Source organism: Dromiciops gliroides, chromosome 1 (assembly GCF_019393635.1).
Source record: "Dromiciops gliroides isolate mDroGli1 chromosome 1, mDroGli1.pri, whole genome shotgun sequence".
NCBI lineage: Eukaryota > Metazoa > Chordata > Mammalia > Microbiotheria > Microbiotheriidae > Dromiciops > Dromiciops gliroides.
Genome location: NC_057861.1, coordinates 59,527,014 through 59,549,766, shown reverse-complemented (window position 1 = coordinate 59,549,766; position 22,753 = coordinate 59,527,014). Strand labels below are relative to the sequence as shown.

The 22,753-nt window shown below is 39.7% G+C and overlaps 1 protein-coding gene across 1 annotated transcript; it reads left to right on the top strand.

Annotated features, from left to right (window-relative positions):
- The first annotated feature begins 1,828 nt into the window (after window positions 1–1,828).
- Window positions 1,829–2,776, top strand: LOC122745097 (olfactory receptor 1361-like). The gene has a single exon (XM_043990402.1). It carries the CDS (start codon window positions 1,829–1,831, stop codon window positions 2,774–2,776), a length of 948 nt encoding a protein of 315 aa, XP_043846337.1.
- The last annotated feature ends 19,977 nt before the right edge of the window (window positions 2,777–22,753 follow it).

Below are 22,753 nucleotides of genomic sequence, written 5' to 3'. Positions count from 1 at the left end.
CTCATTATCTGGGTCCCAACCTCCCCAAGCTTCCACAATCATGGTGTCACTATGTACTCTGTATCCCTTAAGGGATAGATGCTGGCACAATATTTGATATTTTGCTAGTTTACCAGTTCTATCTGATGGAAAGGTGGAATATTCATTTTATTTTTTTATTAAATAAAATATTTTATTACTTTCCAGTTATATGTAAAGATAATTTTCAACATTAGTTTTCATAAGATTTTGAGTTCCAAATTTTTCTCCCTCCCTTCCCTTCCCTTCCCCCTCCCCAAGACAGAAAGCAATCTGATATAGATTATATATGTACAATCACATTAAACATATTTCTGCATTAGTCATGTTGTGAAAGAATCAGAACAAAAGGAAAAAAATCTCAAAACAACAAAAACAAAAGTAGAAACACTATGGTTCAATCTGCATTCAGAATCCACAGTTCTTTTTTCTGGATGTGGAGAACATTTTTCATCATGAATTCTTTGAAATTGTCTTGGATTATTGCACTGCTAAGAAGAGCTAAGTCTATTACAGTTGATCATTACAGTGTTGCTGTTACTGTGTACAATGTTCTCCTGGTTCTGCTCACTTCACTCAGCATCAGTCCACTTAAGTCTTTCCAGGTTTTTTTGAAATCTGCCTGATCATCATTTCTTACAGCACAATAGTATTCCATTACATTCATATACCACAATTTGTTCAGCCATCCCCCAATTGATGGGCATTTCCTCGATTTCCAATTCTTTGCCACCACAAAGAGAGCAGCTATAAATATTCTTGTACATGTGGGTCCTCTTCCCTTTTTTATGATCTCTTTGGGGAAAAGACCTAATAGTGGTATTGCTGGGTCAAAGGGTATGCACAGCTTTATAGCCCTTTGGGCATACTTCCAAATTGCTCTCCAGAATGGCTGGATTAGATCACAACTCCACCAACAATGCATTAGTGTTCCAATTTTTCCACGGCTTCTCCAACATTTATTGTTTTCCTTTTTTGCCATATTAGCCAATCTGATAAGTGTAAGGTAGATGCTATTATTATCCTCATTTTACAAAAGATGCTATTAAAAAATCTCTGAATCTATTGGACTTTTATTGGTGTCTTTGACTTACTTGGGGATACACACATTGGATCAGGATCTCTAGGATAAAGGATATGGACAGGGGTTTTTTCACTTTTTCTCAATTCCAAATTGAAAAACAAAGTATTTATATCAGTCCACAGGTCTAACTGTGCATCAGCATACCTAACTTACCAAAGTCCCCCAGGACTAACTGTTCCTGTCTTTAACTTTCTTTCCCTATTATCAGTATGGGAGGTAAAACTTCAGGGTTCTTTTCATTTATATTTATATTTCTATTACTATTATTAGTGATTTGGAGCATGTTTTCATGTGGTCATTTATACTTTGCAACTCTTGTTCAGAAAACTATCTGTTTCCATCATTTGGCCCCTTATTTTCTGGAGGGTATACCTCTTGTTGTACATCTCTGTACATTTCCTGAAAATGTTGGGTTTCAGATGATTAGCAGTGATATTTTCTTTTCCCACTATCCCATTTCTCTTTTAATTCTGTCTTCACTAATTTTATTCCTGTAAAACCATTTGGATCAACTTTGAATGCACTTTTTTTTTGTGTGAGGCAATGAGGGTTAAGTGACTTGCCCAGGGTCACACAGCTAGTGTCAAGCGTCTGAGGTCAGATTTGAACTCGGGTCCTCCTGAATCCAAAGCCAGTGCTTCATCCACTGTGCCACCTAGCTGCCCCAAATGGACTTTTTAAAATGTGTGTTTTGTCTCTCTTCCACATGTGCTTCCCAATAGACCCATGGAACAGAGAAATGAGTCTGGAGTCTCTGAGTTCATCCTCCTAGGCCTTTCAAATGATCCAGAGCAGGAGAGGTTCCTGTTCTTCTTCTTCATGCTTATGTACCTGATCACAGTGCTGGGGAACCTGCTCATTATTCTGGCCATTAGAATCGACTCTCACCTTCATACTCCCATGTACTTCTTCCTCAGCAACTTGTCCCTGGTTGACATCTGCTTCACATCCACCACCATCCCTAAGATGTTGGTAAATCACATATCTAAGATCAAAGCAATCCCTTACGGCAGGTGCTTAACACAAACATTCTTCTTCAGTTGGCTTATAGGAACTGACAGTGTCCTCCTGGCCTCCATGGCCTATGACCGTTATGTGGCTATCTGTGCCCCACTACACTATTCCATGATCATAACTCCAAGGGTCTGTGTGTTCCTGGTAGCAGTGTCCTGGATCTGGACATGCATTAATTCCCTTATACACACTACAGCCCTGAGCCAGCTTTCCTTCTGTGGCCACAATGAAATCCACCACTTCTTCTGTGATCTCAGTGCCCTGATAAAGTTGGCCTGTTCAGACACCTTCATCAACGACTTGCTGATCTACACAGTGGGAGGACTGACAGCCGTCGTGCCCTTCATTGGCATCCTGATCTCCTACATTCACATTTTCGTGGCTGTGCTGAGGATCCCATCTGCTGGTGGAAAGAGGAAAGCTTTTTCCACCTGTGGCTCCCACCTCACTGTGGTCTGTCTCTTCTATGGGACAATCATCGGAGTGTACTTCAGTCCCACATCCACCCACACAGCACAAAAGGACACAGCGGTAGCTGTGATGTACACAGTGGTCACCCCCATGCTGAACCCTTTTATCTACAGCCTAAGGAACAATGACATGAAGGGAGCCCTTAGGATGCTCCTCACCAGGAAACCAGACCTCTCTTTGTGGCTGTGAAACATCCTTCTGCGTTTAGGTGCCTGTATCTCAGACAACAACCCCAGTGAATGCATAGATTCACAGTAAGACTTCTTAGAAGTTCAATGAATGGAGTCAAATGCTCATCTTTCTCCTCGCACCAGTGATAATGTGGTGGGATGGAAACAACACCGGATTCTTTATCAGGCATTTTGCTTCTCCTGGTTCTACCACTTCCTAGCTGAACAAATTGATTAATCTTTCTAAGCCTCATGCTCCTCATCTGTAAAATGAAAAGCAACTACTCTGGGGGTACAAAATAGAGCCCCACAAGTTCAGTAAGTCCTGCAGCTTATAGAATGAGAGAGTTGGCTAAAGCATGGAAAGATGAAGGGACCCCCCCCTGGAGTCACATACCCAGAATGCATCAGAGATGGGACTTGAACTCTGATCTTCCTAGTTTTGAAACTAGTTCTTTAGCTAGTTCTTTCTAATAAAATATGACAATAAGGAATTCATACAAGTTTGGAAAGACTTATAGGAACTAATGAGGTGTGAATAAAGCAGAACCTGCAGAACAACATACACAATAACTACAATTATATAAACAAAAAGAAGGAAATAATAAAACTGAATGCTCTGTAATTATAACAATGGAGTTTGGCACAAGAGAAGAGTTAAGAAATGTGCCACCCTCTCTTCTTTGCAGAGCCGGGGAAATATGTGTGTGGAATATCATATGTTCTATAGGAAATATTGGGTTTTGCTAAGGTTTTTTCTCTTTTTTTTTTCTTTGTTCGAGAGATGACTCAATGGGTAAGAGAAGAGGGAAAGATATACTCAGAAATGAATGTGAGGTAAAACCAAAGAAATCAGCAAAATGTAAAGGGAAATAAAATAAAAGGTCTAGACTAGATTCAAGATTCTCTTCAGTTCTGGCATTCTATGATTCCACAAAATAGGTTCATGCATTCCCTTCACCACCTAGAATCACAGAATATTCTCATTTGAATTGACTTCAGGGACCATTTAATATAACTCCTACTGGAGGAGCAATCCTCTCTACATATTTAATCAATCAACAAGCTTCTCCCCTCCCAAGGCAATGAGGGTTAAATGACTTGCCCAGGTCACACAGCTAGTAAGTGTCAAGTGTCTGAGGCCAGATTTGAACTCAGGTCCTCCTGAATCCAAGGCTGGTGCTTTATCCACTGTGCCACCTAGCTTCCCCCACAATTTAAGAATTATTGGACTGGCCAAAAGCCATGATCAAAGGAAAAAGCCTAACATTATATTTCAGGAAAGCATAAAGGCAAACTGTCCCAGTATCCTAGAAGGAAAGAATAAAATAGAAATTGAAAGAATCCACCAATCAACTCCTGAGAATCCAAAATGAAATTCCCGGGAATATTGTAGCCAAATTACAGAGCTTCCAAGTCAAAGAGGAAAATACTTTAAAAATCCAGAAAGAAACCATTTGAATATTATAGAGCCATAATCAGAATCACACAAGATTTAGCAGCTACCAACTTAAAGAAGCAGAGATCTTGAAATATGACATTTCAGAAGGCAAAGGAGCTAAGATTACAACTAAAAATAACCTACCCAGAAAAATTGAGTATAATCCTTGGGGGGGGGGGGCGCAGAAAATGAACATTTAATGAAATAGAAGACTTTCAAGCATTCTTTTTTTTTTTCAATGACTTCTTTTTTTTTTCTTTTTTTTTTTTTTTTTTGGTGAGGTGATTGGGATTAAGTGACTTGCCCACAGCTAGTAAGTGTCAAGTGTCTGAGGCCGGATTTGAACTCAGGTCCTCCTGATTCCAGGGCTGGTGCTCTATCCACTGCGCCACCTAGCTGCCCCAATGAGGAAGCTGAACCAAGTGACTTTTTTATTTTATTTTATTTTATTTTATTTTTATGTGAGGCAATTGGGGTTAAGTGACTTGCCCAGGGTCACACAGCTAATGAGTGTCAAGTGTCTGAGGCCGTATTTGAACTCAGGTCCTCCTGAATTCAGAGCCAGTGCTCTATTCACTGCGCCACCTAGCTGCCCTCAAGCATTCTTGAGGAAAAGACCAGAACTAAATTGAAAATTTTACTTTCAAATATGACTCAAAAGAAGCATAAAAAGGCAAACTTGAAAGAGAAATCATAAGGTCTTTAATAATATTGAATTCTTTACATTGCTATAAGGGAAACTAGTACATGTAACTCCTAAGTATTTTATCAATTATTAGGGAAGGTATAAGGAGTCTACCCAGAGAGAGGACATGGGAGTTAATCTATTATGTTGAGATAATCTAAAAAAAATGGATAGATGAGAAAGAAGAATGCACTGGAAGAAGGAAGAAGAGAGAGGAAGAATGTGGGGAAATATCTCATATAAAAGAGGTATACAAGAAAAAACTTTTACTAAAAAGGTGGAAATATAGGAGGGGACATTTGAACCTCACTCTCATCTGAATTAGTTCAAAGAATGAACACTCAGGTAAAGAAACCTATCTTATCCAACAGAGAAGTAGAAGGGAAAAAAAGGTATAAGAGAAAGAAGGGGCAATAATAAAAGAGAAGGCAGATTAAGGGAAGCAGTGCCCAGATGAAGAGACTTTTGAGAAAAGACATGGTAAAAAAGAGAGAGAGAAGGATAAATAGAATAAAAATAAGATGACAGAAATACACAGTTAATAATAACTGGGAATGGCAATGGAATGAATTCACCTGTAAAACAGAATTAGGTAGTAGAATAGCTTAGAAACCAGAATCCAACTATGAGGGCCAAAATTTTATATATGGAGCATTTGGGTGACTCACCTTAATATTGGGGTCCTGGAAATATGAGGGACCTTTTAGGTTCTCCCTCCCCTCTGAACTGCCCTTTTTAGATATTTCTCCCAGGCCAATAAGAAAGCAGCCTCTAATCTTTAGTTGACAAAAGGATCAGATTTTATTACTTGGGAATTAATTAAACAACAAAGGTGAAACTAATAAAAATCAAAGATAAAGAAATAGGAAAATAGAAATACAGATAAATGCTCTTAACTCTAAACTTAACCTATGCAACCCCAGACCATTTCCAATTAAGCTAGTTCAAAGGAATTTAGGGTTTTCCGTAATTAACTCATCAACCCCAGACAGTCTACAGTTGCTCACACCACACCAAGACAGAACACGACACCGCAAGGGGAATTGCCAGACAGAGAGACCTGAAAGCGAGCTCGCGTTCCGGAAGAAGTCTAGCATTCTGGAAGCAACCCTCCCCCTCTCTTCAGGGAGCATTCAATCTTTCCTTCCCCAAAAGGGGAGGTCCTTCAAAAACTGCCTATGGAGAGTTCTCCTTCTCAGTTCAGTAGCATATGTAACCTTGGGGTGGGCCAGGTGTGGCCCCTCCCAAATGAGTTAGCTAAACATGGGAATATTAATCTTTACCACAAATAAATTTTACCACACAACAATATGTTGTTTACAAGAAACCCACTTTAAACAGAGAGACACACATAGAGCTAAAATAAGGGGATGCATATATAAAATAATTTTTGATAGTTTATTGGTATGGCACTGAACAAATAGATTGATTTAGGTAGGAGTGTCATTTTTATTATATTGTCTTGGCCTACTCATGAGCAAGTCTTATTTTTTCAGTTGTTTAGATCTGACTTTATTTGTGTGAGAAGTGTTTTATAGTTGTGCTCATATAGTTCCTGGGTTTGTCTTAGCAGGTATACTCCCAAGTATTCTGCACAGTTTTTTGGGTTTGCTTGTTTGTTTTTGTGGGGCAATGAGGGTTAAGTGACTTGCCCAGTTAGTAAGTGTTAAGTGTTTGAGGCTGTATTTGAACTCAAGTCCTCCTGAATCCAAGGTCAGTACTTTATTCACTGTGCCACCTAGCTGCCCCTCTTTACAGTTATTTTTAATGGAATTTCTCTTTCTATCTCTTGCTGTGGGACTTTGTTGGTAATACATAGAAATGCTGATGATGTATGTGGGTTTATTTCTTATCTTGCAACTTTATTAATAATTTCAAGTAGGGGGGCAGCTAGGTGGTGCAGTGGATAGAGCACAGGCCCTGGAGTCAGGAGTACCTGAGTTCAAATCCAGCCTCAGACACTTAACACTTACTAGCTGTGTGACCCTGGGCAAGTCACTTAACCCCAATTGCCTCACTAAAAAAAAAAATAATAAAATAATTTCAAGTAGGGGCAGACTTGGCAGGATAAAATTTATAATATGATAAGTGGGCCAAGACTCAAGAGAAAAGAACAGTGTAGAGTCACACTAGTTCACCAGGGAATTAAGATGAGGAAAAGAGGGGGCAGCTAGGTGGCGCAGTGGATAAAGCACCAGCCCTGGAGTCAGGAGTACCTGAGTTCAAATCCAGCCTCAGACACTTAACACTTACTAGCTGTGTGACCCTGGGCAAGTCACTTAACCCCAATTGCCTCACTAAAAAAGAAATAATAAAATAATTTCAAGTAGGGGCAGACTTGGCAGGATAAAATTTATAATATGATAAGTGGGCCAAGACTCAAGAGAAAAGAACAGTGTAGAGTCACACTAGTTCACCAGGGAATTAAGATGAGGAAAAGAGGGGGAGCTAGGTGGCGCAGTGGATAAAGCACCAGCCCTGGATTCAGGAGTACCTGAGTTCAAATCTGGCCTCAGACACTTAACACTTACTAGCTGTGTGACCCTGGGCAAGTCACTTAACCCCAGTTGCTTTACCAAAAAAAAAAAAAAAGATGAGGAAAAGAGGAATCAGCGGCTTGTTGCAAGAATGATGGTCATACAGCAGTATTGTTCAATGAGCAATTGTGAATGACTTAACTACTCTCAGCAATGCAATGATCTAAGACAATCCCAAGGGACTAATGACGAAGCTTACTATCCATCCCCATAGAAAGACCTGATAAAAAGAATACTTGTGTATTGTACATATATAACCTGGTTCAATCTTGTGGAGGGGGGAGGAAAGGGAGGGAGGGAGGGAGAAAAATTTGGAACTCTAAATCTTATGAAAAGGAATGTTGAAAACTCCCTTACATGTAACTAGAAAAAATAAAATAAATGTTTGTTGCTTAAAAAAAAAAAAAAGAATGATGATCATAGGGACAGCTAGGTGGTGCAGTGGATAAAGCACCGGCCCTGGATTCAGGAGGACCCGAGTTCAAATCTGGAATGAGACACTTGACACTTACTAGCTGTGTGACCCTGGGCAAGTCACTTAACCCTCATTGCCCTGCAAAAATAATTTTTTTTTAAAAAGACTACTAACCACAGAATAAAATATCCAAATTCTTCAAAGCATCTCTAACTGGTATGTTTGGCTAGATTTGCATGTTTGCTATGAAAGTACACAATAGAAAATTTGAAATAAGCAATAATTTCTTAATTATGAACGCGTGTCAGCTAAAATTACTGCATATAGTAACAAAGTCATTTAAATGACTGACAGACAAAAAATAAAAGTAACTTCAGAGTTAAGTTTTACAAAGTTCTTTCAGGAAACACAGTGGGAAGAGGTAAAATCTTCGTGTGTGAGGGAAGGGTCACAATAAATGATTAAAGATGTTAACTAAAAGGAGATCAAATTTAATACTTAATTCTTTTTCTCAGTTCCCATCAGACAGATTTTTAGATCGCCCAATATTCAATAAAGATGTCCAAAAGATCCAATGAGGTATCACTAGTTATACATCTTTTGATTATAACTGGTGATTTGTCATTAATATCACTTGGCCAACCCTCAACCAATATTTCTGCTAAATAACTTCTTGCACCCAACAAACTCAGGAGGGCAGTCTCATTCCATTTTTTTATACCACTTTAGTTCTATGGGAGGTTCATAAAGTTGAGATTTTTTCTGTGTTTTCAAACATACCGCAGGTTGTTCACAAGCGTTGTACTAAGTGATGAAAAAATGCAACATGAGGAATGATTGGAATTAAACATCACTTGCTAAAATAAGTAAACCAAACACATTTTATGTATTATTGTGCACTGTACATAGCTGATAGCTGTACATCATATATGCAACCAACGAAGCTTCCAAAATTCCAACTTGGAAGTTCCCCAAATCTTTAAAAAAAAAAAAAAAGAACAAGAAAAAGAAAAATAATAAAACAAACAAAAAAAATATGCACACTTTGGTCCACAAGCCTCATTATTATTTGAACATAGTTAAAAGCTTTTCCTCATTCTCCAATATTTCAAAGTCATTGTTATAGAACAACTGCCCCCTTCTGTCTAGATGAAAAGTTTATGTAGCAAAAGGAGGCACAAATGTAAAACTAACCAACAAACACTTCTCTTGAATAGCACTAATTTATGCAAAGTGGCAAACTTTTAGACCAAGACAATTAGTTTCAAAAACAACTTTCTTATTAAATATACATGTGTACAGGTATAAAGATTCATGTTAACCTTCAGTTTTCAAAGTGAAAACAATAAAATGTAATTCTAATCTATTGCGCATTTTCTAGAGTCCTTAAAGGTACCACAAAAATATTTTTATAATTAAAAAAAAAATCTCTTATTGTTACCGAGTTTCATTTTACCTTCAAGTCTGTAAGTTCAAGCACGTGTACTGAGTAAACAGGGTTCTGATCCATTTCAACATGAGGGCTTGGAAGTCTAAGATGTAATTATTCCTAATGGTGGGTTCAGACAAACTAATAACTACTTAACCTTGAGTTGTTAATATTCTAGCATTTTCAGCTTGAGTTGAACCCCAATTGGGTTAACCAATCAGAATTAAAGATTGATTAGGCTCTTCAAGAATCAAGCATGTGCTTCATTAGAACTCTTAGTGGTTCAATTGATTTCCTGCATGAAGCTTTGTTGGGGCACAAATATATTTGCCTCTGGTTTCTGTTGAGCTACCAAAGTGTTAGACTGAGGGCACTGGGGGGTTAAGGGACAGCCAAAGATCTCTGATTGGAAAGTGATATTTCAAGTCAGTGCTCACAGCATGCTGAAAGCTACAGAGTCAGCTTGGATTTAGAATGGGGGGGAAAGGATATTCGCAATATAGGAGTTAACTGTGCAATAAAGAAAAATGCATTTAAAGGTTCCTTTCAAACAGATTAAAATTAAATTGTCATTCAGAAGAAGGAAGAATTTTTTTCTTTTTCCTCCTATACCCATGGTCAGCCACGTTTCTTTTGTTCTATGAGTTAATATCAATGCTTTCTAACGCATCTGCTCACTGTGGGACTGAAATACATATTCTCCAACTTCTGGTTCTTACATAATTCTCTTGATGGAATCGTTTCTCTCCAACTCAATTTTACTTATTTATTATTCTGAATAGTCAATCATCACAAGGAATTCACAAATGGGAGTATTGTTTTCAAGAACATGAGTCAGATTTAGGGTCTTTTACCTATGTATTTGTATGGTAGTAATAGTTCTGTCTAGAGGCTTCTGATTTGTAGAAGCAGATGTAGAAGACCCCAGCAAAGGAAGGACCACTGACGGCCTTGATTTTTCCATCTAGGAATAGGAGACATTCCTTCCATCTCAAAGTGATGTAAATCTCAAATCTTCAGTTTTTGGTAAACAAAGTCATCTGAGTTAAATAATTATAAGAGATAGTATTTATATCACATTTTAAGGTTTACAAAGCGCTTTACATGTTAGCTCATTTGATCCTTACAACAAAATTGTAGGGTAGGTGCTATTATCCCCATTTTACAGATGAAGCAACTGAGGTACAGACAATTTAAGTGATTTTCCCAGGGTCACACAGCTGGTAAGTGTCTGAAGCAGGATTTGATCTCAAAATCTTCCTGTCTTCAAGTCTAGAACTCTCCCTACTGCACCAGAAATCCTGATTCTTCCTCAGAGCTTATGACCTAAAATTCTCATCCCAAAGTCACATTCCATTTAAAAATGGGTTCTTTCTGCTGAGTATATTGGCTTTAAAGAAAGTTTTAGCCCTGGATTTTTACTCTGTAAGGTCTTTAATCTTCAACTACCCACAAGAGTAAGAATTCCCCATACTTACCACCTCTTCATCCAGTAAGTTTCCCTTGCTTTTCTGGTGGCCACTGAAGAGGAAACTGTTGGCAGAGGTAGCCAAGTTACTGGCCATTGATAGAGCATGGAGGGGGAGACTTCCGGGGTGGAGCCAAGATGGCAGAGGAAAGGCAGTGAGCTTCCAAACTCATGACACAATCGCTCCAAAAAACATCCAAATAACATCATAGGAAAATGCCCAGAGCAACAAAACTCACAGAAGAATGTGCTAAAATCATCTTCTAACCAAGAACAGCTTGGAAGGTCAGAAGGAGGGATCTGCTGTGCTGATACAGGAGTCGAGCCCAACCCTACAGTCACCCTGACACAGATCCAGTCCCAGGAAGGCCTCACCAGAGAAGGAGACCCCCAGAGCCTCTGAATCAGCTGAAGCACCGGTGTTGTCTGGAACAAAGCTCACAGTCTGGTGAGTGGGCTGAGCCCTGGGAAGGGGAGAGACTACAGGGGTCTATGTGGGTGCCAAGGCAGAACTTGGATTTTACACCCCTGCTGAGAACCAGGAAGTAGGCTTGAGTAGCAGTGGCCCAGGTGGGGGAGGGGCACAGGCTCATCAGAGCTGACAAGCACAAAACACAAAGCTGGTTGATTAGCAAGTTGGTCTGGGGTCATCTAGGACCAGGAAACAGGCCAGGCAAGGGAAGAACCTGATTCTCCTTAAATCATACCACCTGGGACTTCTTAAGCTTGGGATACTGCAGCCTGGAAACAGTGTCCCACTTTAAGGAGTTAAAAGTCTAGTAAAAGAAAGGCAAGATGAGCAGACAGAGAAAGGTGAGGACCATAGAAAGTTTCTTCAGTAACAAGACCAAGGGGAACTCTCAGAGGAAGATGTCAACATCAGGGCCCCTATATCTAAAACTTCCAAGAAAAATATGAATTGGTCTCAGGCCATAGAGGTGCTCAAAAAGGATTTTGAAGATAAAGTTAGAGAGGTAGAGGAAAAAATGGAAAGAGAAATGAGGGTGATGCAGGAAAGACATGAGAAAAAAGTCAACAGCTTGAAAAGTCAAATTGGCCAAGTGGAAAAGGAGGTACAAAAGCTCTCTGATGAAAATAATTGCCTAAGAATTAGGATTGAACAAATGGAAGCCAGTGACTTTATGAGAAACCAAGACACAATAAAGCAAATCCAAATGAATAAAAAAATAGAGGGCAATGTGAAATATCTTCTGGGAAAAACTGCTGACCTGGAAAATAGGTCCAGGAGAGATAATTTGAAAATTATTGGTCTACCTGAAAACCATGATCAAGGAAAGAGCTTAGACACCATCTTCCAAGATATTCTCAGGGAAAATTGCCCTGAAATTCTAGAAGATCACCTCCAGAAAGAGATCCCAAAAGGAAAACTCCTAGGAATATTATAGCCAAATTCCAGAGCTTTCAGGACAAGGAGAAAATATTGCAAGCTGCCAAAAAGAAAGAATTCAAGTACTGTGGAGTCCCAGTCAGGATAGCACAAGATCTAGTAGCTTCTACATTAAAGGACTAGAGGGCATGGAATATTATATTCCAAAGGGCAAAGGAAATGGGATTACAACCAAGAATCACCTACCCAGCAAAACTCAGCATAATCTTTCAGAGTAAAAAAATGGGACTTTAATGAAAAAGAAGATTTTCAGATATTTGTGATGAAAAGACCTGAACTGAATGGCAAATTTGACTTTCAAATACAAGACCCTAGAGAACCATAAAAATTTGGAGCTGGGAGACATACCTGGGGTCGTACAGTGGGCTTGTGTCTGAGGCCAGGTTTTGGCTGGGATTCCCCTGGGTCCAGGGATGATGCTTTGTCCGCTGTGTCACTTAGCTAGGTGATGACATCTTTAGGGTTATATTGAGGGTTGAAGTGAATGCACTGGGGGAGGGGGAAGGGCAGAGGTGAAATCCTACATGAAAGAAACAGGAAAAGGCTTATGGAGTGTGAGAAGAGAGGGGAGAGGATCAGGGCAGTAAATGAATTTTACACCCATCAGAAAAGGCTCAAAGACCTTAAACTCATCAGAGCTGCCTCAAGGAGGGACTAGCAGACACACCCAACTGGGTGTAGTAATCTATTTAATCTGGGCAGTAAATGAGCCTAACACTCATCAGAATAGGCTCAAAGACCTCAATCTCATTAGAATTGGCTCAAGGAGGGAATAATGTACACACTCAATTGGGTGGAGTAATCTCTCTAACCCTGCAGGAAAATAGGAGGGGAAGGGAATAAAGAGAGAGGGGCAAAAGAAGGAAGGGCAGAGTAGGGGAGGGAATAGTCAGAAACAAATCCTTTTTGAAGAGGGATAGGATGAAAGAAGATGAATAATAGAATAAATATCATGGGGAAGGGAATAGGATGGAAGGGAAACAGTTTACAATAGTAATCATGAAAAAGAGAAAAGGGGGGGGAATTGTACAAGAAAAATTTATAGCAACTCTTGGTGGAGGCTAAGAATTGAGAATCAAGGGAATGTCCATCAATTAAGGAATGATGGAAAAAGCTGTGCTATATGATTGTAGTGAAATGGTCTTGTGCTACAGGAAATGACAAACAGTATGATCCCTGAAAAACCTGGAAAGACTAATGAACATTGATGTATGGTGAAGTGAGCAGAGCTGGAAGGACATTGTGTATAGTGACAGCAGTATTGTTCAATGAACAATTGTGAATGACTTTACTCTCAGCAGTGCAGTGATCCAGGACAATCCCAAGGAACTAATGAGAAAGCTTAGTATGTACCCCTATAGAAAGAACTGATAAAAAAAAGAATACTTGTGTATTGTACATATATAACCTGGTTCAATCTTGTGGAGGGGGAGGAAACGGAGGGAGGGAGGGAGGGAGGGAGGGAGAAAAATTTGGAACTCTAAATCTTATGAAAATGCATGTTGAAAACTACCCTTACATGTAACTGGAAAATAAAATAAATAAAGAGATAGAGCATGGAGGGAGGAGATAATGTGTGGACTAACTCAGGGATCTCTAGAGCCAGGATGGTAGATTGGGGAAGGGAGTCTGGAAATGGGAAGACTGGAGAAAGAAGGAAACCTTCCCACAGGAGGAGGAAGAGGAAGAGGAGGAGGAGGAAGAAAGAGGTCACAAGAGAATTTCAAATTCCAAAACAGAAAGGACTTAGTATATAAACTGGCTAGAGGAGATCTTAGCATATAAAATGTTTGTGCTCAAAGGTAACTTGGAACATAGAATATCAAAGTTGCAAAGGGCTAAAAGTAAGGGGCAGCTAGGTGGCACAGTGGATAAAGCACCGGCCCTGGATTCAGGAGTACTTGAATTCAAATCCAGCCTCGGACACTTGACACTTACTAGCTGTGTGACCTTGGGCAAGTCACTTAACCCCCATTGCCCTGAAAAAAACAAGCAAACAAACAAGCACAAAAACAATAACAATAAAAGTAACCAACTGGTGGGTCTCCCTGCCACAAGTCTCTCCTCCCTCCAGTCCATCCTCCATTCAGCTATCAAACTGATCCTCCTTTAGCATACTTCTGACCATGTCACCCCTGTCTCCAATTTGATAAACTATGGCGGCTCCCTATTGCCCCTAGAATCAAATACGAAATCTTGTTTGACTTCATAACCTTCATTAGACAATCTGTTCCTACCTTCTCTGTCTTCTTATACCTTTCTCACCCCTCAATACTCTGCAATCTGATGATACTGGCTACTTTGTTATTTCTCACACAAGACCCTCTATCTCTCCAACCTGAGAATTTTCACAGGCTCACCTCAGAAATAGTATGTTTATGAATGTAATCATATCAGGGAGTTTTGGAGAAATAGCATATATGTTGATGACAAAATCAGGTTTCAAAAAACATTTAAAAAGATAGAATCTAATGAAAAGAAATTTACTAGTGATTTAATAGTACTAGTAGTAAAGAAATATAGTAGTAAACTAGAAATTTATGAGTAATCCATATAAAATCATATTTTTTTCCAAAAAAACAATTGTACTAACACAGATGTGTCCAAACAGAAGTTTCTCAAGAAAAAAAAAAAGATAGGAAATTAGTCAACTGCTAGCCCAGTATTGGACCGCTAGGTGGCACAGTGGATAGAGTGCCAGGCCTGGAGTCAAGAAGATTCATCTTATTTAGTTTAAATATAGCCTCAGACACTTAGCAGCTATGTGACCCCAGGCAAGTTATTTAACCCTGTTGGACTCAGTTTCCTCCTCTGTAAAATGAGCTAGAGAAGGAAATGACAAACCACCCCAGTATCTTTGCCAAGTAAACCCCAAATGGGGTCATGAACAGTAGAGTCAGACATGACTAAGATGAATGAACAACCAACAACAGCTCAATATTAATCAACCCCAAAACAAGCTAATGAATCACAAATAGAACCACGAGGTCCAGAACAAAGGAAGGAATGGCACTGCCTTTTACCATTGTTAAACCATACATGGAGTCTATTGCGTTCTTTCTGGGTGCCACATTTTACTGAACCAATATCACAGAATCTCAGAGTTGGAAGGAGTCTCCAGGGCTATATAGTGTCACCCACACTTAGATGCCCCATGTAACTTCCTCATAAGGGGCCATGCCACCTCCATTTAAAGAACCCCAGAGATGGGGAACCCACCAAATCTATGGCAGTCAACTGCATCTAATTTTTCTCTTTCCCACACCTCGGCTTGGTGACCACAATAATAGTATGAGAGACTGTGGATAAAGGAGGCACTAAAAACCTAGGTATTTCAAGAATACAACAGTGGCCTGATCTACCACCCCTGCAATGCTATCAAAAGATGAAATAACCTTAATTTGATATGAGCTGTTCTTCATCAAGTAAGGCTGACTCTTGATGATCACTGACTCTTCTCCTAAAGGGTCATAAATCATCCCTTTAATCATGCCTTCAAAAATGTGCCCAAGAATCAAAGTCAAAGTCAGCATCCTATTGTGTTCAGAATCTATCCTCTTCCTTTATTGGACAAACAGGTCATTTTTCTTTATCCAGTCCTGTGGCACCTCCCCCTTTCTCCAAAAGACCACTTTCTCTCAAAGACCACTGCCAGTGGCTCAACAGTCACATTTTCTAGAACCTTCAGAACTCTGGCATGTAGTTCATCCAGGCCAGTTCAGTGGAGAATTCACTAAAGGCAGCCAGGTGCTCTCTTACCGACCCCTCACTTTCCTTGAATTTCAGCTCCATAGTAAACACACTTGTTCTAGTCTTCTACACTTGCTCCCTGTCTAATGACCATTCATACAGTTTCATAGAGAAAACAATAGTAAAGTAAGATTTCATGAGTCCTTTCTTTTTTGGTGCATTTTCATTATTCCATCTACCCCGAATGACCATCCTATCATTTATTTTGTCTTCCTTTTTCTCCAAAAAGAGTTTAAAAGTCCTTTTTCATTTTGGGGGGCAGCTAGGTTGCACGGTGGATAGAGTGCTAGTCCAAGAGTAAGGAAGACCTGAATTCTAATCCAGCCTTAGAGACTTATTAGCTGTGTGACTCTGATCAGGTCCCTTAACCCTGTTTGCTTTTGTTTTCTCACCTCTAAAATGAGCTGGAGAAGGAAATGGCAAACTAACTACTCCAGTATCATTGCCAAGTAAACTCTAAATGGAACAGAAACAAGTTGGACATTACTGAAATGACTGAATAACTGTTATTGGATGTCACCACCATGCTCAAATCATTCTAAGCTCTAGTACTCCTGATAAAGTATTTTCATGGAACTAGGGCACACATTTTTGTTCATCTTCCATTACTTGCCCTTGTTTTCATCTTCTGAAAAGATATTTCTAAAATCTATGGTGGCCACTGTATTCCCATTGTACCTTTTCTTGGTTTCTTTAGACAATTATATCTTCTCTTTCTCATCACAACTGTTCGTGTTTTAAGAATTTCATTCTTGGGGGCAGCTAGGTGGTGCAATGGATAAAGCACTGGCCCTGGATTCAGGAGGACCTGAGTTCAAATCTGGCCTCAGACAATTGACACTAGCTGTGTGACCCTGGGCAAGTCACTTAACCCTCATTGCTCTGCCCAAACAAAAACAAAAACAAAAAATTCATTCTTGAAAACTTCCCATTCCTCCTTGCCCTACAACATTTTAACTCTGGGATACAAACCGCCTTCTTTATGAACCCTTTGGAACCTCAAAACACATTTTCTCAATGTTGGTTATAATTAGATTCAGAATCATATACCCCCCTTTCCTTATGGTTTCCTCAACACATTTTTGAAAGCAAAATCACTATTAAAGCAAGCCAAAAAATGTACAATTTCAGTGTTCGTGTGGGAAGACAAAGGTCTGTGAGAAAATAATGGGGTTTGGGGACTCCCAGAGGCCCCCTACTGAGAGACCCTGGCCTGACCTTTCTTAAGGCCAGCCCAAAGTCAGGAAATTACCTCACTCAAAACCACACCCACCTGAAAGCCTTGTTCCCACCAGGGGATCTGTTCTCTGGGCTCTGAAATCAGCATGACTGCTCCAAACCACTCTCAAATCTAATGAACCAATAGATTTGAATGATGCTAACCAATTAGCTTTAAGCAGTGTGTTAGGGCAGACTCTGTCCCTTCCCTCAGAGAGCTTACACTAGCCGATCTCTTTTTTTTTTTTTGGCCAGGGGACTTGGTGAGAGCAGACACAGCCCACTAGGGTTCCCCATTTTCTCTCTTCTCTCTCTTCTATTTCCTAGCTAGGCTTTTCTATCTTTCAGAGTCATGCACGATGTCTTTACTAATATTTAATATACTTTAATAAATGCTTAATGCCCCTCTAATTTCTAAGTAGCAAATATATGATAAACCCCAGCTAATTTTTCCTACGCTTGGGACAGAAATAGGGCAACCACATATATTTTACACACAACAGGACAAAAGAGAGCCAAAAGGGTGTTGAGGGTGTCAGGTAATATATCTGCTTGGGGGAATGGTGACAAAATTCTGAGAGTCAGAAGTGCAACTGGAAAGGGAGTGAAGTCTAGCCAACAGGCCAAGATCCTAGGAGGTACTTGCAAATGGGAGGAGGATGGCAAGAGCAGAGTTATCTTCCAGGGCAAGAAGGCCCCAGGTGCTGAGGGAAGCTTCAGGGTGAGAGGGCAGTTGAGGCATTGTGGCAAAGTCCTGAGGGCCAGAAACAGAGCTAGAAGCAGAATGAAACATTTGGGTTTCTCCCTTTGTTTCAAGGGACAGCTCAATGAGTAGAAGAGGTAGAGATACAACCAGAAATTAAGGTGATATAAAACATAAGATCAACCAAAGAAATTTAAATTATTTTAAAATTCAGTGGAGAAACTAGGTCCCTTTCATCTCTGAAATTTTATTACTCTATGGCCTACATTCAAATGTTTCCTTGGTCACTCCTTAACTGTATGAATATGAATAATTTCAGTGTTCTAGGTCCCCATTTAGAAAAATCACAGGGGGCACCTAGGTGGTGCAGTGAATAAAGCACCAGCCCTGGATTCAGGAGGACCTGAGTTCAAATCTGGCCTCTAGCTGTGTGACCCTGGGCAAGTTATTTAACCCTCATTGCCCCACAGGGAAAAAGAAAAAAAAAAGAGAAAGAAAAATCACAGAATATCTTCAATTGAATGGACTTCAGAGATCATAGAATCTAATTTCTATTGGAGAATAAATCCCTTCTATAGCACCAATTAACATGTATCTTTTAAATTACCTTCTTACAGGTACTGTATGTACCATGTACTGGATAAACAAATAGTGGGACATGAATATAATGGCATATTACTATTCTGGAAGAAACAAAAAATACAAAGATGCCTGAAACAACTTACATGAACTGATACATAGTGAAATGAGTTAAGAAAACAGTATTGAGGGGCAGCTAGGTGGTACAGTGGATAGATCACCAGCCCTGGAGTCAGGAGGACCTGAGTTCAAATCCAGCCTCAGACACTTAACACTTACTAGCTATGTGACCCTGGGCAAGTCACTTAACCCCAATTGCCTCACTAAAAAAAAGAAAAATAGAAAACAGTATTGAAATTGCTACAACAATGTAAATGGAAAGAACAACAACTTCAAAATAATCCAAAATGGAATCTGAGAAGTTACATAAAACAAGATCAACTCCAAGAAGACATAGAAGGACACATCCCACAAACACACACTCCTTTATTAAGGTGGTAGGTCAATGGGTGTATAACGTGGCATATATCAGATAATTTTGATGTATTGATTGACTTTGCTAATTTTTTATCTCTTTTTCTTTAAAAAAAAAAACCTTCATGGGGGCAGCTAGGTGGCACAGTGGATAGAGAGCTGGTCCTGGAGTCAGGAGGACCTGAGTTCAAATCCAGCCTCAGACACTTAACACTAGCTGTGTGACCCTGGGCCTGACCAAGTCACTTAACCCCAATTGCCTCACCAAAAAAAAAAAAAACAAAAACTATCTCTACATGTAACTCAAAAATAATAAAATACTTTCATAATTTAAAAAATGTAATTAGTAAATATTAAACAAAATTAATGAAAATAAAATAAAAGATAGATAATGTAAAAATACACTATGTCATTGTCAGAAGAGACAGGACATGAGAGTGACAAAGATGTATGGTACAGACTATTATTGCACCAATCATAGACTTATCCTCTCCAAACTAAACATTCACATTCAACAAACATGTGGCCCCATGCAAGGAGAAAAGAGAGATCCAAACTCTTCTGGTTTACAGCATCAAGAGCAAAGACACATGAACTTCTCTCCAGGTCCATGAAGGGAGAAAGATTCTGGGAAGACATGTAGGGACACTCATTCCATAGCAACCAAGAGTTTAGTTTGAACCTGAAAGTTACTTCCCACAGACTAATAATATTCAAGGAATCCGATAGATATAATTCTACCCTCTCTCTGATGAGAGGAGAGTGGACATCCTCTGGCTTCAACCTCCTGCTTCCCTTCCTTGCAGGAATTAAAGTCTCCCTTAGAGAATGGTAGAGGGAAAAGATGCTGGAGATGTCTGTTCTTACCTCCTTGTGAGCTACATCTAGACAGACCTATGTGGACCCATATAACTGCATAAGCAAAAATAAAACAGCACTCCATCCTTATCCTCACAAGATAGAACCCTTCCAACGCCCACTTCCACAAACTTCAGTTCTTTTTCAAAGTAGCATATTTATTGTGTATCTTCTGATGAAGTAGGAGCTATGGATGGAAGAGGACTGATCTTGCACCCATTCACTCCACCCCATCCTCCCCTTTTCCTTCTAAAATGGCCCAAGAGTTGAAGATTTGAACTCAGGCCTTCCTGACTCCAAGCCCAGCTCTCGATCCATTACTCTCCGTATCTTCCTTGAAGTGATAAGTATATTTTATTCATTTTTGAGAAAATGTGTACCAAATACCCAAGTCTGGGTAACCATAGTTGTTCTGCCAAGTTATTCTTCCAGGTATCAATGGCATCCATGGGGAAAGCGCCTCATTCTTCTTGCAACTTAACCAATGACACAAGTGATTTTCCTCAAGAGAGCCCTCATACTTGTGCATATAGCAAAAGTTCTTTATGGGGGCAGCTAGGTGGTGCAGTGGATAGAGCACTGGCCCTGGAGTCAGGAGTATCTGAGTTCAAATCCGACCTCAGACACTTAACACTTACTAGCTGTGTGACCCTGGGCAAGTCACTTAACCCCAATTGCCTCACTAAAAAAAAAAAATGCTTTATGCATACTTCCCATTTTATCACACAGGATATTAAAAAGATGCGTACCCAAGGATCAAGATTTAATAAAATTAATCATTTTTATTGCTTCATCAAGGACATTATTAAACAAAACTTCCTTTTTTCTAGAAGTACATGATGGTGAAGAATACTATGACCACTGATATAATTTGGTGACACTGCCTTGATTCATGCTAAGACTTACCAGGTTTATCCACCATTGATTTTGTACCTCCAGTACCAATGTTGACCCATTTGTTCCAGGAAAACCCAAGAGAGTGAAAAATAAGGTATTTAAGCCTGAATATTTCCGCAGTGGTTGTGTTTTTCACCAAGCATTCACACAATTCACACAACTCTGATAATCATTTGATGTGGATGAACGCAGGCAAAACAGCACAACTGGAAATTCATCTGTTTATAAGAAAAAAGCCAAATCTGCAGATGAGCTACTGAGTCAGTCTTCATATTTGTGGTGAAACTTTTAATTTACAGACCACACAGCAGACACCAAACATTGATGACCGCACAAACCTAAACAGAACTGGGAAGAGAGAATACTTGAAAGATGCTAGGAGACATTGTTTCCCTTAGACCCTACATCATCCCTGAAGAACTTGTGCATTTGAACTCAAGTGCCACAGGAACTTTAACACAAGAGAAGAGGCATTCATTGGCAGAAGCTGCATTTTAAATCCAGACAGATTGCCATGGAATCCAGAGATTGAGATCTAGTCTCCCGGGGAAAGGAACTATTGCCACCTTCTGGAAAATTTTAAGAAGTACAAGAATCATGACTCATGGAATCGATAGAGGACAGTGGGAAAGAGCCATAGAGGACAACATTGACTGGCCACACCTGCTTGGAGCTGCTAAAGGAATGAACCAAGAGAAAATCAATACTGCACAGACAACGAAAGGAATAAATGGAAGCACTAATATAGAAGAGTAGCCACAAAACATTCCTTAGCCAGTGATTATGTTCTGTCCTCTGAAATCTAATGTTTCTTCCCTAGAAATGAGCTAGAAATACAAAGAGATCTCAATATTTCTAACATTGCAGCATTGTGAAAATAAATTGAACTTGGGCCAACTTTTTCTCTCAAACAAGCCCCAGTGCTGAGGGGCTAGCTTAGAGAATGGACAATTATTTGGTGCTTTTCTCTAACAAGGAGCTCAGGGAATTAGAGGCTAGGGTCCAGGGACTTCCTATGAAAGCACCTACAATGATCTTCATATACCCTTCCTTGGACACAGAAATGAATCCTGTTCTCATGTACACAACCTCATCCAAAATCTCAAGACCTCTTTCACCTGCAAGAACTCGCAGCTTGAGCTGGCTCCCTGACTGAAACTCTCAGCTGTGAGAAGGAGACCAGGTGAGGAAACATAGCCGAGTCTCTCAGGAGCAGAACAAAAGCTCCAGATGCAACAGCCAAGTAGGAAGATCTACAGAAGGCACTTTCTGTTTATTTCAAGGGAGAAATATCGCAAAAGGTAGTGTTGTGAGGAATATAAAATGTTCACCATCAAAGAGAATTTAAAATCTCAAACATCAGAGGTGCATAGGGCTAGAAAGGATCTTAGAACATAATATGTTCAAGAAGGATCTTATGAAATAGGAGACAGAATTTCAGATTTTGGAAAGACTTTAGTATACAGATTTTTTTTTTGGTGGGGCACTGAGGGTTAAGTGACTTGCCCAGGGTCACCCAGCTAGTAAGTGTCTGAGGCCAGATGTGAACTCAGTAAGATGAGTCTTCCTGACTCCAGGCCCAGCACATTATCCACTGTGCCACCTAGCTGCCCCCAAAGAGAGGATAAGGAGAATCATATGTGTCAGGAAAAGCAATGAGGCCAATAAATATGACATGAAAATTTTTTTAATATGTGTGCTTTGCTGTTAATTTCCTTATGAAGGAATATGATACTTTCTAAAAACATGAAAATGCCAAATTCAGCTTGTCCCTCTCTTATGCTGATAAAAGAAAGGAATATTTCCATAGAAGGAAAGTGATAATGAACTATTGCCATCCCTATTGAGAATCCAAAGGCATTCTGAACATATCGGATCTAGACCTGGCTTGACCACAAGGAGACCAGTGACATGAAATTCAATGTGTCAGGAATTTAGTTGTTAGTTGGAGAAATGGGGTGAAATGTTCTATGATGGAACAGTACAAAAGGTCAAAGGATTTAGATCTGGGAGGGACTTTAGAACAAAGAACAGAGATAGGTGGCATCTGAAAACACAGACTACCAGAGCTGAAGGAGGCCCAAGAATCGAGAATGGGAAACCCAAAAGAGGGAACCAATTAAAGAAAAGGCAG